Below are 17,410 nucleotides of genomic sequence, written 5' to 3' on the forward strand. Positions count from 1 at the left end.
CATGGGTAATAGATCTACTACAGACTCACCGGATATAACAAACTTGCATAGGGATATTCTGCAAGTGAAGACTCTCCTTTAAATAAAGTGTGCAACCCACTTTGATCTTTTCCAGCTCTCTCAAAATCATCATTGGGTTTCCCAAGGTCCAAACCAGAATTTCCTGGACTGTATCCTACCACCTGTTGTAAAGCTTTTGAAGCTGCAGACTTCACACGAGACCTTTGCCTCAAAGAACTGAGAACTTTGACACGGTCCAAAAGAAGAGCATCTAGAATGATTTGGGGGCAACAAGTTTTACAAAGAACTTTATCTGCAGCTGATGAATGTAATGTAGAACTACCACCATGACTTGACCCACCTTGGCCAGGAACAACCCTTGGACCCATTGCATCAAGTGAACCATTGTTTGTAAGCAATAAACTACCCTTTCCAGCCATGCAAACAGTACAGACCTTTCTTGAACAACGAGAGCAAACTAAAAGCTCGCGCAACTTTTTAGCAGCAACTGTAGAATCTGTGGTTTTGATAAATTTCTTTTCAGCACGGACTTCACAGTTTGGATCAACACATTGATCTTCAAAACCATTTACATTCCAAAATTCCAAACTGTCTTCTGAATCGGTCTCCAAACCAATAGCTGATAACTTCTTGTCCTCAGAAACAAACTCACTTAGCAATGAGAGATTTTGTGCAGCTTTACGTAATTGTACCATATATGAGGGTTCTAAAAACCAATTAGGATCAACAGTCGCAGGGTCACGACCAATAGAAAGGAGAGCTCTATCTCTTTCTGCAGCTGACATATTCAACTTGAGACGTTCTATTTCAAGCATCATACTCTCTACATAATCCAAGGACTTTGCCTGCAACCAACAAAACATATTCAGCCAAATTTACATAATCTATATCAACTGAAACTTCAAGTAGTCATTGTGGAGCATTTGATTGCTGCTTTACACTTCAAATTATAAATCAAACAAAAATATGTAATTAAATGCAATAAAACCATAAAGAGAGCAGATTTCTAAGCAATGAAAAATAAAATACAATAATGAAATGAAAGAGCATCCAATTGACAGATATATACACTCAAATTCAAAATGTTACTTCTTATAAAGGTTTTGTCCATTGAGTACAAAAGAAAGAAAGAAACTCAAATAATATGCATGAGAGAACCCGGTCATGCATGGGCCATCAGCATCTACAGTCTGAAAGTAACATTTGTAAAAGGAGATAATCATTGACTAAGCCACATATACTCAAAATGTTGTACATCTTAAGACAGTTCCATAGATTTTATTAAGAATATTACGTTGTGAGCTCAACAAAACAGATTATAAAAACCCCTAGCATCTGTTGAATAAGACCATCTACCACATCCTCGTTTGCAACAAAACAGGGAACTAGAAAGTAATAGGCTCCATGAGTTTTCTTGGTTACCAATTCAAGTATACGTGCACTTCCCGGCAATCAAAGATTCAAAACCAAAGTGTCCACTACATCTAGAAGAATTTGATTGTTAAGGCCTGCCTCAATGTCTCTAGACTACATACTGGCTTAATATAAAAGGGAAATCAACAATCTACATATGCAGATAATAGAAGATCATTTTACAAGTACCATTCAGATAAGGGTAGCAGGCACTCACCCAAAAGTGTTGCCAATTCAAAGAATGCTATTATGCACTATATCCTATTTATCCCTGTAAGTATACTTGCCTACGACCATGCAATAGCTTATGAGAAACAAAACAATATCTCCTGTCTGCAAACAAAACAGATATTGTTATATAAGAAAGAAATAGTAACATAAAACACTCCACCAAATGAACAGAGCATGGTAATCCTCTATCATAAAACCTTTAGTGATCCATGTTGATTTGGGCCCATGATAACAATCTCAATGCTAGGCAATGTGAATTCTATTGTTGCTGTATGTTGTATCTATGACAGGCAGTTGCTTAGTTCAGTCAGAATTCTGAGTAAAAAGATATTTGTATCCCACAAGAATAGGTATATCCCCACAAGTATCCAGCCCCTACACTATGAGGCACCAACCTTTTTTGGGGAAGCACCAACTTCTAAATGAATAAATATTCTCCTTCTCAAACTATGTCTTTTTTAATGAATCATAAACTCTTTTTATGTCTTCACAAAATCTAATTATACATATCTTCTTTTAAATCTAAACTCCTCTTTATAAATGCTTCGCAAATCTGCATAAACTCCTCTTCATAAATGCTGTACAAATCTGCATAAACTCTTTATAAATCTGCCATAAATACATCACAAATCTGAATATGTCCTTCAAATCTACTTAGACTTTTCTCTATCAATCTGCCATAAACCCCTGTTCAATTTCTGCATGAACTCTTCTTACAAACCCACTATAAATTCTTCTCTTAAATTTGCATCATATCCTCTCATAATTATTTTAAAAGATATACTCATAAGCTCTCATAAGTCTGCTTCAAAAGTCTTCACTAAGTCTGTTAATGAAATTGTTGCTTTATGTTCTTTGTTTATAATTAATATATAAACAAGCTATTATTATTACGAGCACTGCTTTATGAATTCCCGATACTACCTCTCTAACAAATCGCTGATCTTTATTGTGCTGTGATTCCTACTAACAACCTTTAGTTATGGAAATCACTGCAAATTTAAAATTAGTTACTTATAGTTTAGTATGTCATTGCTGTTTCAACATTTGTGATATCGATGCTTCTCCTTTATGTGAATCGCTGTCTATTAAAGTCTTTAATCAAAGTGCAGCCATATATTAGTCAACCTTATAAACAGTTGTTTATATTATTTATTAAACTCAAGTCTTGCAGCCAAAATAACTGTTTAAATCTTTAATTTAAACTTCAATAGGATTACCCATATTCTTCTTTATAATATTTGTCCTTAAACTTCAACAAGATTGACCTTACCACTGTTTTTATCCTTCACCAAATTCCTTGAATGGAGACACCACTATAAGTGTTGACCTTATCTTATATTACTCTTGTATATGACTTCTTAATAATTGTACTCTCTTTGTCTTTGTTGCTGTATCATGGTCTAGATCTCATGATTATAATGTTGGTTGCAATTTTCTATGCTATCTCATTGTAACGAAACCTTTGAAGCTCCACGTCATTCGCAATGTTGGCATATGCTATTGTGATTCTAGATATGCCCTGTTTTATATCCTTTACTGGTGTTTACTTCATGCATTGGTTGAATGCCTTCCTGACCTGCACTTAATTCAAATTCAAGGGTCGACTTCTTTATTGTGCTATTAATGAAATTGTTGCTTTATGTTCTTTGTTTATAATTAATATATAAACAAGCTATTATTATTACGAGCACTGCTTTATGAACTCCCGATACTACCTCTCTAACAAATCGCTGATCTTTATTGTGCTGTGATTCCTACTAACAACCTTTAGTTATGGAAATCACTGCAAATTTAAAATTAGTTACTTATAGTTTAGTATGTCATTGCTGTTTCAACATTTGTGATATCGATGCTTCTCCTTTATGTGAATCGCTGTCTATTAAAGTCTTTAATCAAAGTGCAGCCATATATTAGTCAACCTTATAAACAGTTGTTTATATTATTTATTAAACTCAAGTCTTGCAGCCAAAATAACTGTTTAAATCTTTAATTTAAACTTCAATAGGATTACCCATATTCTTCTTTATAATATTTGTCCTTAAACTTCAACAAGATTGACCTTACCACAGTTTTTATCCTTCACCAAATTCCTTGAATGGAGACACCACTATAAGTGTTGACCTTATCTTATATTACTCTTGTATATGACTTCTTAATAATTGTACTCTCTTCGTCTTTGTTGCTGTATCATGGTCTAGATCTCATGATTATAATGTTGGTTGCAATTTTCTATGCTATCTCATTGTAACGAAACCTTTGAAGCTCCACGTCATTCGCAATGTTGGCATATGCTATTGTGATTCTAGATATGCCCTGTTTTATATCCTTTACTGGTGTTTACTTCATGCATTGGTTGAATGCCTTCCTGACCTGCACTTAATTCAAATTCAAGGGTCGACTTCTTTAATGGCCCCAATTTGTAGATTTTATATCTTCTCAAAGGATCTTTTAATCTACCATGCATAGTAACTAAGATGCCCAGCATCTTCTTCAAGTCTACAACAATTGATTGCAAACCTTTCTTATAATTATCCTGTTGAATGATTCTATGTAAAAGCTTCTCATATCTTAAATAGCAACACCCATTTCTTATGCCACCTTTGACACTAATGACATTATGTCTTCTCACTTTTGACATCAATGACAACTATGGCTTCTCACCTTTGGCATCAATGAGAACTAATCCAACAATCTCCCCCTTTGTCATTGATGGCAACATAGTTCTTTCTTTCTCTAAATCTCCTTCTTTCTATCTCTCTCCCCCTCTGACATTATAACAAATGGCTGATGGGAAACATTCAATATATTCTCTAATACTCACATCTGCTTTTTCAAATTTAATAACTTCAGTATATCAATTGCATTATAACAAATAAGATGCACACAATAAAGAGCACACAATTTTATGTGGAAACCCTTACAAGAGAAAACAATGGCAAATATTGCTTATATATAAAATCTTCTAACAACTTTGTAGGCACCAATCCCCTCAATCCATAGGCTACAACCTACAAGAGCCACCAATTCCTACACTACGAGGCACCAACCTCGTTTGGGGAAGCACCAACTTAACAACGATTCTCAAACACAATACATATTATGCCTTCACAAAATCTAATTATACATATTTTCATTTAAATCTGCATTAACTCCTCTTCATAAATGCTGTACAAATCTGCATAAACTCTTCTTTATAAATCTACCATAAATACTTCACAAATCTGCGTATGTCGTCCTTCAAATTTACTTATACTTTTCTCTATGGATCTGCCATAAACCCCTCTTCAATTTCTGCATGAACTTCCTTTTTATATCTGCATGAACTCTTCTTACAAACCTGCTATAAATTCTTCTCTTAAATTTGCATTATATCTTCTCATAATTCTTTTAATAGATCTGCGCATAAGCTCTCATAAGTCTGCTTCAAAAGTCATCATTAAGTCTGTTCATGAATCTTCTCTATATCTGAATCTTATTCACTCCATCTTTCTTTACTTGATCTTTACTTCTTCATAAATCTCTATTCAACTTTTCTTCAAATCTCCTTGTGATAGTATGATCTACCAATCAATTCTCCACACACATCTCTTTCTAATATTTCTTCCTTTCTATTCCATGCACATCTCTCACTTCTCTCTTTTTCTACCCCCATATCAATTAATGAAGCATAGTCTTCGGGATTAGATATCTCTTTTCAAAGGAGACATGTCTAATTGCTGCTCTAAACCATAATTGTTTTATAAAAACAATCTGTAATGAAATCGATGCTTTATGTTATTTGTTTAAAATTAATATATACAGAAGCTATTATTATTTACAAGCACTGCTTTATGAATTCCCAATGCCACCTCTCAAAAAAATCGCTGATCTTTATTGTGCTGTGATTCCTTCTAACAACCTTTACTAATGAAAATTGCTGCATATCAATATTAGTTACTTATCCTTTAGTATGTCATTGCTGTTTTGACAGATTTGATATCGCTGCTTCTGCTTTATGTGAATCGCTGTCTATTAAAGTCTTTAATCAAAGCACTGCCATATATCAGTCAACCTTATAAACAGTTGTTTATATTAATTATTAAACTCAAGTCTTGCAGCCAGAATTAGTTTATATCTTTAAAGTAAACTTGAATAGGATCGCAAATATTCTTCTTTATCATATTTGTACTTAAACTTCAGTAGGATTGGCCTTACCACTGTTTTCATCCTTCACCAAATTCCTTGAATGGAGACGCCACTATAAAGAAGAGCTGACCTTGTCTTATAATACTCTTGTCTTAGATGACTTTTTAATAATTGTTGTCTCTTTGTCTTTCTTGCTGTATCATGGTCTAGATCTCATGATTATAATGTTGGTTTCAATTTTCTATGCTATCTCATTGTAACAAAGCCTTTGAAGTTCCACGTCATTCACAATATTGGCAACACAAATCGTCATTATACTAGGATGTTTGTATATGCTCTTGGAATTCTGGATGTGCCTTGTTTTATATCCTTTATCGGTGTTTACTTCATGCATTGGCTGAATGCCTTCCTGATCTACACATCAAATTCAAGGGTCGACTTCTTTAATGACACCAATCTGTAGCTTTTATATCAACTCAAAATATCTGTTAATCTACCATCCATAGTAACTAAGATGCCCAGCATCTTCTTCAAGCTACAACTATTGATTGCAAACTTTTCTTACTATTATCTTGTTGAATGACTCTATCTAAAAGTTCCTTGTATCTTAAATAGCAACGCTCATTTTCTTATGACACCTTTGACATTAATGATATTATGTCTTCTCACTTTTGACATCAATGACAACTATGCCCTCTCACCTTTGACATCAATGACAACTAATCCAACAAAGGACACACCAGAGTTGAACAAGCTTGCTATTTATTTACTGCCACAGATTGCTAGTTCCTCTACTACAAAGAGGTATTGGCCTACCTATGCTTCATCCACTTAATTATAAGAAACAGGCTTACATTGAAATAAGCAAACAAACTAGTTACAGTTCATAATGCCTTGAAACTTTAGGATACAAACTACTGAGTATCAACAAAGTCCAACGGAATGTTTGGATGTTGATCTTCAAGATGTTAAGCAAATTGATGAGGAGGTGCAACTGGGAATAGTCAGGTTTCCATCAGGTGTTCCACTTCAGCCAAAGAGTGACAGTGCCACGAATAGTTCTTTTGATATTGATAACCCAAATAAGGCATAGATTGTTGTATTTTGAAGTTTGAGACTTTTGAGTTACTTTTAACTTTAATTTTAAAATTTGACAACAAAATGCTTTAATAGTTTAATTGTTGTCATGAACCTCATGATTAATTTTGTTGCTATTTATACTGATGTTATGCTACTTTATTAAAGTTTATACTGCTGTTATTGACATCTCTCTCTCTCTCTCTCTCTCTCTCTCTCTCTCTCTCTCTCTCTCTCTCTATATATATATATATATATATATATAATGACAAATTCATATATCACTGTCCCTCCAAAAATGACCCTTAGGCTATTGTCCCTGAAATGTATCCCCTACTGTCCCCACGTCCCTGTCCCCGAAATATTGTGACATCTCTCTCTCTCTGTGTGTGTGTGTGTGTGTGTGTGTGTGTGTGTGTGTATAAAATGACAAATTCTGTCTCTGTGTGTGTGTGTGTGTGTGTGTGTGTGTGTATAAAATGACAAATTCATATATCACTGTCCCTCCAAAAATGGCCCTTAGGCTATTGTCCCTGAAATGTATCCCCTACTGTCCCCACGTCCCTGTCCCCGAAATATTGTGGAATGTAATGTCCCCTTTTTGAGATATTCCTATATTTTGCATTAAAACCACAAGTTGTAGTTAAAATAAGAAATGTAATATAGTTAGAATTATAAATTTACCAATTAAAATGTCTTTAGCAAGACAAATCCTGGTTTAGGTCCTGCAATCATGTTAGTCAACATTTAAAATGTAATATGTGATACCAACTACTTCCATGAGGGTTAGGGATTACTAACATATAAGAAATGTAAATATAAACAATTGCATTAAATAGTATTTATAATCAAATCGAATAAGTATTTAAGTTGAATAGAATCACGCATTGGGATCTAATCCCAAGAATCAACCATAGTAAGTATTAGATAGGAAGCATGATTGAGCACCTGGAACAATTTGCCACAACTAAGCCCAAGGGCACGAAGCATCCAACCAAAACAACTCAAACCCTTGGCCCATAAGTGGCAGGACCTTTAGTCCATCCAAGCTTGGGGTGGTCTACCTTGAACGGGAACCCGTATATGCTCTCTCAGCCATGTCTCCTTATCAACCCATACATGATTGCTTCTTTAACTTCCCAAAATCAACCAGCAGGGGAATAGGAGAGGACAACACAAAGGGTGCCCAAAACTATTCACCACAACTAAGCCCAAGGGTGCAAAACATCCAACTAAGACAACTCAAGCCCCTGGCCCACAAGTGGCACAACCTCTTGTCCATCCAAGCTTGGGGTGGGCTACTTAGAAGGGGAACCTGTATCTTCTCTCCCAAATGCACCTCCTTCCTAATCCACATGCGATTGTTGGTGGGAGAATAAATTGATTAAAAAAATATTATAACAGTTTGATAGATTAGCAATTCCATTCTTATTTATCTTAACAATACCTAATGGATTATATATTAAGCAAGATGAAAATACTGCATATCAATTACTTGGTAGGTTATAAGTCTGCTAATTGCAGGTTCTACATTTAAGTCTGCTAATTGCAGGTTCTACATTTAAGTCTGCTGTTGCAGGTTATCCATAGATGATCTTATTGAATGCCTTGATAGGTGCAGATATATATAATGTCTTATGATCCTTTCGTTGCCCAGTCATAACCTTATTAATTCAAGATGCTTTTATAAATCAGACTCTGCTCTTATTTGGTTCCATATATGATTTTGCTCTGATCCCTCAAAATAATATTTCCTTTATTATTTTTCGATGCCCTTGATGATCCTCAAAGACCTCTCTTTTATATCATCCAAAGTGCCCTTTCACCTAACACTGACCTTGCTTCAAGTGCAGGTTGGCGAGGCATAAGGAGTTGTTAATTCATTATTAATTACTTTGCCCAAAATGAGTGCATATATCAAGAAGGATGGTCGGCCTCTTTATTAACCTGAATGTTGGTGCCAACTTAGTTTATTTCAAAGTTTATTTCAAACTTGGGTTGGCTCATAGGAATGCTAATTTATTGAATACGTCATTATTAGAGGGAGCTCGATTATCATAGTAGTTAACTTGATTTAACTTTCTTTCATCATTCCTTGAAGTTGGCTATCAATGACAATTCATCCAACACGAGGTTTAAAGACTGTGATCTGTATTCATCAAGGCAGTGACAATTAATAATACTTCAATTTCTGGGGGCATGACATGGAAACATATATCTACACTTCATTAGACTAAATTAGCTAAAAAATAGAGCTTCCTTTTTTTTACTAGAAGTGAAATGCAAAATAGAATAACTCAAATTGCTTCCAATCCATTCACAATAAACATGTGCAAAAGTTCTTGTCCAATCTTGAAACTACACAAGCATCACTTTCCCAATACACAAGTGAGAAAATTGTTCCTCTTTAGTACACACCCATCACTCCTCAAACGATTAGATCCATGCCATATACAGATGATTTATAGGATCTTTGTGAAAATGAGAGTGATCTCTTGAGTCACCAGTGTTATGGTAAATTGATGTTGTATTAAACAAAGGAGACAAAGTCTCCTTATATAGATTTACAAAGACGATGTTTCTAAAAGAAACAATCGTTAACAAAAAGTGAAAATAGAAACTAACCTACCAAGACTAAACTCACTAAAGATGACCATCAGAAACATTAAATTATTATTTTAATACCCTCCCTTAATGGTCATCGTCCTAACAACCAAGAGAAAAAACAGAGAAGGCTACCCCCTTCTCAGAACGTTCTGCGACAAGAGCTTGCCATTGACCCTCCTAGAATCTACAGAATTTATGGATATCACCACAAACCATCCAACCTGATAGTGGGTAACAAAGTTGTCACTCCCTGTAGCTAGCGACACCGAGATGAAGATGAAACTGAAACCACGATTTTGGGGAAAAATCAGCAAACCCTCAACAAACTTTTGCAAATGAGCACGATGCCCCAAAACAAATTGCAAGAAGCCACGACTTTTGAGGAAAAAAATCGCCAAACCCTAAAACTGAAGATAACAAAGCATCGTTTTTTTGGAAAATCACAATAAAAGCCCTAAGACAGGAACAACTGTACCCATGATTTTTGAGGATAAAATCAGGCAAAAACCAGAATCCCACGCGAACATTGTGAATTATAGATGACTACACAATTTTTGAGGTGAAAAATCGATCAAAACTACAGACAAAATCCGAGACACGGATCAAAATACAAAATTTTGTTTTTGAGGAAAAAGGTAAATCCATTTTACAAAACGATTTTTAAGGCAAAAAATCACACATAACCCCTGATAATTTTTTATGGACAAAAAATTATAAAAGCCTCTAGAATTTTTTAAGGAAAAAATTATTAATACATATGAATAAATTTTGTGGGAAAAAATTATTTTCTAAGGGACAATTATAAACCCATTAAAAAAAATTCAAAAAATTTGGTGCAAAATTATGAAAACCCAAAAAAATGTAGCTGCCGTCAAAAAACACAGATGTGCACAAAAAAAGACCAAAAACCGTCGTCGCGCCGCAAAGAAAATACTGACGACGCAAGCATGATGCCATGTGCACAGAAATCACACACAAAACAAACACAGTCCTAATGCCACCTGAATAGATGCAGCTACACAAAACAAGCCATCCCTGTGCACACAAAAAGAAATAGCTTTGTCGCCAAGAAAAACCGCGGGGAAAACCGCAGCCAAAACCTCGTGGAAAACAAATCTTGTGTAGCTACAAAAACCTGAACGTGGGGGCAAAAAGAATAGGCGAAAATCGCGCCCAAAACAAACACGTTGCCCTTCAAAATTATCGTGGAAAGTCGAGCCCGAAAAGGATGATGTGAACCACGAAACAAATCACAACATTTCACTGAGAAAAATTAAAAAAATCACAAGATACAAATATCGCCCAAAAACTTCCGCAGGAAAAAACAGGTGGTCACAGAAAGAAAATCCTCCCAAAGAAGTGAACACACAGAGCTGAAACCCTTGAAGAGGCATATGAAGAAAGAAACGCTCGGATCTGCCCTAAAACAAAATCCTCAAATTTCACAGAGATAAAAAAACCTCAATACTCAAATTTTCAGAAAGCCTCGATTCTAAAAATAACTCCCAAAATCCTGAGCCTTCCCATGAGGGAGTCAGACCCAGACGATATACTCCCACTCTTATACCATGTTATGATAAATCGATGTTGTATTAAACAATGGAGACGAATTCTTCTTATATAGATTTACAAAGACGATGTTTCTAAAAGAAACAATCATTAACAAAAAAGGAAAATAGAAACTAACCTACTAAGACTAAACTCACTAAAGATGACCATTAGAACCATTACATTATTATTTTAATAACCAGAATATTGGTGTTGATTTATGTAAAGCATCAACAAAGTATGATAAGAGGGGTGTTCCAATTCAAAAAACCCATCAAATTGACTTACAAAAAGAACTATTGAGGAGCTTGTTCTACATAAGATGTTCATTTTGAGCTTGCTAAAAATTTACGATCAGCCACTAATTAGAAGTAGATTGACCATCTCCATGGTTATAGCTTTAAGGCATGATGGTATTGATTCTAGCAGAGGATTATTATTATGGCACAACCCTTGTCCTCATGGAAAGTGCCATAAGGATCGATAGAAAGTGAAGAACACAACTTCTAGCAAAGGTAATATAGATATTTGTGCTCAAGGTTGTCTATTCTTAATAATATGCGATCCAAGTGACTGAGACACCTGATGCTAAAATCCTAATTGAAGCAAGCAATGAATTTTCCTAAAATGCAACAGCTTGTTGCTTCATTGTCTATCCACGATGCCAGCATTCCAAATGTTAATGGGGTTTGAAATGTGTTTGACCTTGTTAGAACTCTCAAGAATAGAAAGAGGATATCTTTAAGGAGACAATTAATGTCTGAACATATGATGCTTGTGAAGCAATTAATTCAGAAGTAGTGCAATCTCTTATGGAAACAAGTCAAAGACTCATGGTTGAGGATCTGGCTCTTCATTTTAGCCAATAGGCAGTCGAATTTATCATTTGTGCTTAATCTCCTTCAAATCTGAAAATCTCATTGCAAGACTTGACTATTGACTCTAGTTGATGAATCTAGAGAAAAAGCATTGTCAATTAGATATTTACATTAATACAAAAAGTCAAAACCCCATTAAAATCTTATATACTATGCATATTTGTAAATTTCTATTTAGAATTTACATTTAGTTAGACGTCAGGGAGCTTCCCCTTATAATTTCAAGAATGGTTCTACCATACATGTTGTTTTGTTTTGTATTGTATAGCTACAGACAAATAAAAACACAGACAAAACTATGATTGATTTTATTTATTTGCCTATGGTTTGTCTACTTTTTTATTTTATCACGAGTCCTACCATACCTACGGTCCCAAAAAAGGGCAAACTCCTAACCCAAATCCAAGCCCATACAATTAAGATTGGAAGATGCAGTGCTGCAAAAAAAGAAGTCAAAAATACATTATGGATAGAAAAAGAGTACTGGCAGATTGGCATCAAAGGGAGTTTTCAAACTATTCTAAAAGACCCCAGGGGGCAGGCACAAAATTTGCTTCCTCATCTCCTTGTAAAATAATCTTTCATGAGATCCAAATCTTCCCAAATAGGGCAGGTACCATATGAAATGGATAAGATTAGTTATAGAACATGACAAATCAAGTCTTGTCATGGATGATATTACAAGCGCACTTGTATGTACAAAGATTAGAACACTCATTCTGAGATCATATATTTGCTAGCTCTGTGGACCATCTCCTAGAATTGTGGATTTCATAATATGACGAAGACAGAATGCAGATAAGAATCATTCACTAAGTAAACGAGAACAAGGAAGTATTCCAATGTGTATTCACAGAAGAGCTAATCAAGAAAGACATCATAATTATCTAAAAAACAAGCATTTTATATTCCCCTTTCTAAGTGTTATTCTCAAAACTGCATATTTATAACAGATCATTCTGTTAATGAAAGAAACAAATACAATCAGGTTATCACTCCATAATGCCCCACCCAAATCTTTTAGTGATTTTATAATAAAGTTGATTTTAGTGATCAGATTTAGATATAACTTAGAAATAACACAAAGCAATCACACAAAAGAGACAAGACACCAAGAATACCCTAGGAAAACCTCCCTCTTGGAGGAAAAACCCAGCATCAAGTCCAAATCAAAATCCTTTAATCATGAGCAAATTACAAGTACAATGAAGATCAGATCACTTATCTGATTAAGTCATCAACCTAGGGCAGAGCTTTGCCCAATCTAAATCACCGATGTGCAGGCCCTAATTCGTTGATCCCACGAGTAGGGTTTCAGCACCATAGAAGAGGATGATCGCTGCTCTTAAATTAGTGAGTTAGACAACTCAATATCCCCCAGCATAGTCACCCATAATTGGCACAAGTTTGCTCCACAATGGTGATCAAATTCGGGTCTGGAATGGAGCTCAGAATGATCAATAGTTCGCCTAGATATAAGGTAGATTCACAGCTCAAATTCCATACTAATTCGCCCAGCCACAAGAACAGAAATTCAGCAGAGTATATGAGGTTTGGATGCCCTAGGACAGATTTGCACTCCTAGATCAGATTCGCTTCAACAAGAAACCAATTCGCTAAAGTTCGCTCACCCTTGATGAATATCCTTTTGCTGATGATGATGATGATTGCAGCTGGGAGCAGATCACGTAAGGTAGAGAGATATATATTCGCTTGTGATTGATGATTTGTGATCCTCAAATCATCTTACTTATATATGAATTCATGTCAACAATAAACCTTGGTCGGCCTTGCATATTCTAGCGCCAAGATATAATTTTGAATTTACAAGTTACATATGGGTCAGGACCCATATACAATTTACAAGTTAAATCAATTGCCCAAATAGGGCCTGCCCTTTTTATTACAAGTTACAAGTATTGTAATCACTTAAGTTATTACAATATATATATTCAGTGAACCACGGGGACGCATCCCCTCCCTTTTTGGGCGCATCCCCCCGTCAGAGACGTCTCGGGGACGGGGGGACGGGGACGCGACGTCCCCCGCCGTCCCGCCACCGCCACCCAAACACCGCCGGGACGTGGAGACGTCCCCGCGTCTCCGCGTCTCCCAGGGAGACGTGGAGACGTCTGGGCGTCTCCTGGGAGACGTCTGGGCGTCTCCCCGTCCCTCAAGAGACGTCCAGGTGTCCCTCGAGGGATGGGGAGACGCCCAGGCGTCTCCCGCGTTCCCACGCGAAAAAAAACAGTTTCTTTTATTTTTTAAAGTTTTTTTATAACATGTGCTTTTTGGGGGGGGTTAAGGGGTAACCCTAATTGGACGTGGGCCCCACCCTACCCCCCAAAACAACACAAAAGCATGTTTATTTTGGATTTCACTCTCATTTTGGAAAACTGATTTTTTTTCCAGCAACTTGAAGAGGAGGAAATACTTGAAGAAGATTGATTGAAGGGGTGAGAAAAGTGACTACAAGCGTGATAGGAGCTAGAAGAAGCAAGAAGAAGAGGAAGAAGAAGATTCTTCTACATTTTGGAGAGATTTTTCAAGCACAAGGTAGGGTTTTTCAACTTCTTCTTGTTTTTTTTTTGTTTTACTTTCTGATTTTCATTGTTCTATGTCATTTTTGGTTTTTTTAATTTTTTTTCCCTATTCATCTCAAGACTCAAAATGAGATTTGATGTTGAATCTTGAGGGCAAAATGATTCATCATTTTGCCCTCAAGATTCAACATCAAATCTCATTTTGAGATGAATAGGAAAAAAATTTAAAAATATATTGTTAAACAAGGCTGATTTTATTTTTATTTTTATTTTTATTTTGTGAAATGCAGTGTCAATTTGAAAATTTCACAATGAGCTCCCAAGGCACGAGTGAAGATAACATGGAAATCCATTCTCATAGTGAGAATGATTCAGAATATGAACCTGAAAATGAGGGGGGTGACCATGGGGCTGATCCTGGAGCCCAATCTAGTTCTATGGCAAGTGCAACAGCTAGTACAGGTTGCCCTTCAGAGTTGTTGGCACCATATGCTAGGGGTCATTTTGATCCTAAGTCTCCTCTAAAACAGTTTGCTTCACAAATATCAGTACAAGGCACTACATCACATTCAAGTGGGGGAACAAGGAAATGGAAGTGCAATATTTGTGACAGAGAATGGTTCGGTAGCATTAGCAGGGTGAATGCACACTTTCTATTTTGGAGAGGAAAAGGCGTGAAACATTGTAAGTTTTTGGAGGAACCCAAAAATATACATTACAGAATTGAGTTTAACAGGCTTTGGGGGGTTCCAGATGACACAAATATTTCAATGCCTACTACTTTGTCTGCTAGGGCATCACTTCACGACAGCCAGAATGTGCCAATACCACATACTTATCATGCTTCGCAGGTGGGAGGAATGATGTTTGGATCTCCATCTACTTCCACTTCTACTGTTGCCAGGGCTGGGAAACGTAAGTTGCATACACCACAGAGCAACCCCATTGCTGATATGTTTAATGTGCAGCTGAGAGATGAGATAGATGAATCCATTGGCAATTTCTTCTTTGCCAATGGCATTCCATTTCATGTTACACGGTCTCCTTATTATAGGAAGATGATAGATATGGTGGCCAAGGGAGGACCATCTTATGTGCCACCAAGGGAGACGAAAATGAGGACCTCGATCTTGGATAAAAGCTATTCCAAGATCAATATTTTGATGGAGAAGATGAAGGCATGTTGGGCGGCATCGGGGTGCAGCATAGTTATGGATGGGTGGATGAACATTAGCCATCGTCCACTCATCAACGTCATGGTCACATGTGCAAAGGGCCCATACTTCCTTAGAGCAGTTGATTGTACAGGGCATCATAAAGATGCTGATTTCCAGTTTCAGGTCCTCAGGGAGGCTATTGAGGAGGTTGGGCCACAAAATGTGGTCCAAGTAGTGACAGATGCAGCCTATGTGTGTAGAGCAGCAGGGAGACTCGTTGAGGCAGCCTATAGACACATTTGGTGGACCCCATGTTGTGTGCATGCCATGAACAATGCACTCAAGGACATGGGGAAGATTGACTGGATTAGAGGAGTGGTCACCGATGCGAGAGATGTGCAGATGTTTATCTACAACCACCACATTTCACATGCACTCTTCAGGACCTTCGCGAAGAAGGAGTTCTTGAAACCAGTTGAGACTAGATATGCATCCTATTTCATTCTCTTGGAGAGAATGATTGAGTTGCAAGAGGCATTGCAACTCATGGTTATGACTAATGAGTGGAATAGGTGGGCTGAGGCCAAGACAGAGCAGGGGAGAAGGGTGAAGGAGATAGTGAAGAGTGATGTGTTTTGGACTGATGCGAAATACATTGTCTCCATCATTTCTCCAGTATTCCAGGTGATCAGATATGGGGATGGGGATGCACCTAACCTTGGAGAGGTGTATGAGTGCATTGACTCTATGCTTGGCCAGATGAGGGCTGCTGTGCGAGTGAAGGACCCCTCTCTAGCATTCTACAATGAGCAAATCCGGCCTATCATTCAAAGTAGATGGGACAAGTTGAACACTCCTTTGCATATGGCTGCCTTTGCCTTGAATCCTAAGTGGTACAAGGCTAGACCGGGTAGAATGACACCGATTGAGGATGATGAGGTGAAGGCGGGTTTCTTTAGGTGCATAGAGAAGATGTTTGATTCCAGAGATGCCGGCACAATGCGCACTGAGTGGGGAAGATTTGCCACTCTTAGAGGTTATTCAGATGCGGCAAAGATGGATATAGACACTATGGCACAGGAGGACCCACTTTTGTGGTGGACTTGTCATGACCCGAAATCTTTGACCACCACTCTAGCCATCCGTCTGCTATCCCAGGTTTCCAGTTCTTCAGCTGCTGAGAGGAACTGGTCTACATATAGCTTCATCCACTCTCTTAAGAGGAACAGACTTACCTCTAAGAGAGCAGAGAAGCTTGTGGCTGTACACAACGCTTTGCGTCTCATTGACCGCAAGACACTTATGTACAAGGAGAGTCCAGCGGCACGATGGGATGTAGAGCCAGAGGAGCCTTCACAGATTGATGAGGATGATCCTACCACTTCAGATGCAGGGCTAGTTGGTGTGAGCTTGAGGGACCTTGATCCTCAGGAGTCCAGCAGTTCCAGTGAGGAGGAGTTTGCAGATGATTAGAAGCCTCCATTAGCTACAGTTTGAGTTTTCACTTTTCAGTTTTGTCATTTTGTATTTGACTCGTCTCTTTTGTGATGCTATTGCTACACGTATTTGTATTTGGCTACTCATTGTAATGATGAATCATGTAATCATCTTTATTATTATAGACTTTGCAGTGGCATCAGATATTCATATTTTCCGTTTTCCTTTTTCGATATTCATATGATAGAAATGAGAAATCTCCAATTTGACAATTTCATTTGTCAAATTTTATTTACTTTTAGTTTTAGCAATTAGCAATTAGTTACGTATCACTAATCTAAGTAATCTTGGTATTTCCTATAGTTTCATT

General features: G+C 36.9%; 1 protein-coding gene across 3 annotated transcripts in view; it reads right to left on the reverse strand.

Moving 5' to 3' along the window:
- Positions 1-17,410, reverse strand: part of LOC131030494 (probable phosphoinositide phosphatase SAC9) — a 169,001-nt gene that overhangs the window by 56,327 nt on the left and 95,264 nt on the right. For all 3 annotated transcript variants that reach the window (XM_057961335.2, XM_057961336.2, XM_057961337.2), the window contains one exon: positions 30-866. In XM_057961335.2, coding sequence (XP_057817318.2) covers positions 30-866 — 837 coding nt within the window. The remainder of the gene's footprint in view (positions 1-29; positions 867-17,410) is intronic.

Source organism: Cryptomeria japonica, chromosome 2 (genome assembly GCF_030272615.1).
Source record: "Cryptomeria japonica chromosome 2, Sugi_1.0, whole genome shotgun sequence".
NCBI lineage: Eukaryota > Viridiplantae > Streptophyta > Pinopsida > Cupressales > Cupressaceae > Cryptomeria > Cryptomeria japonica.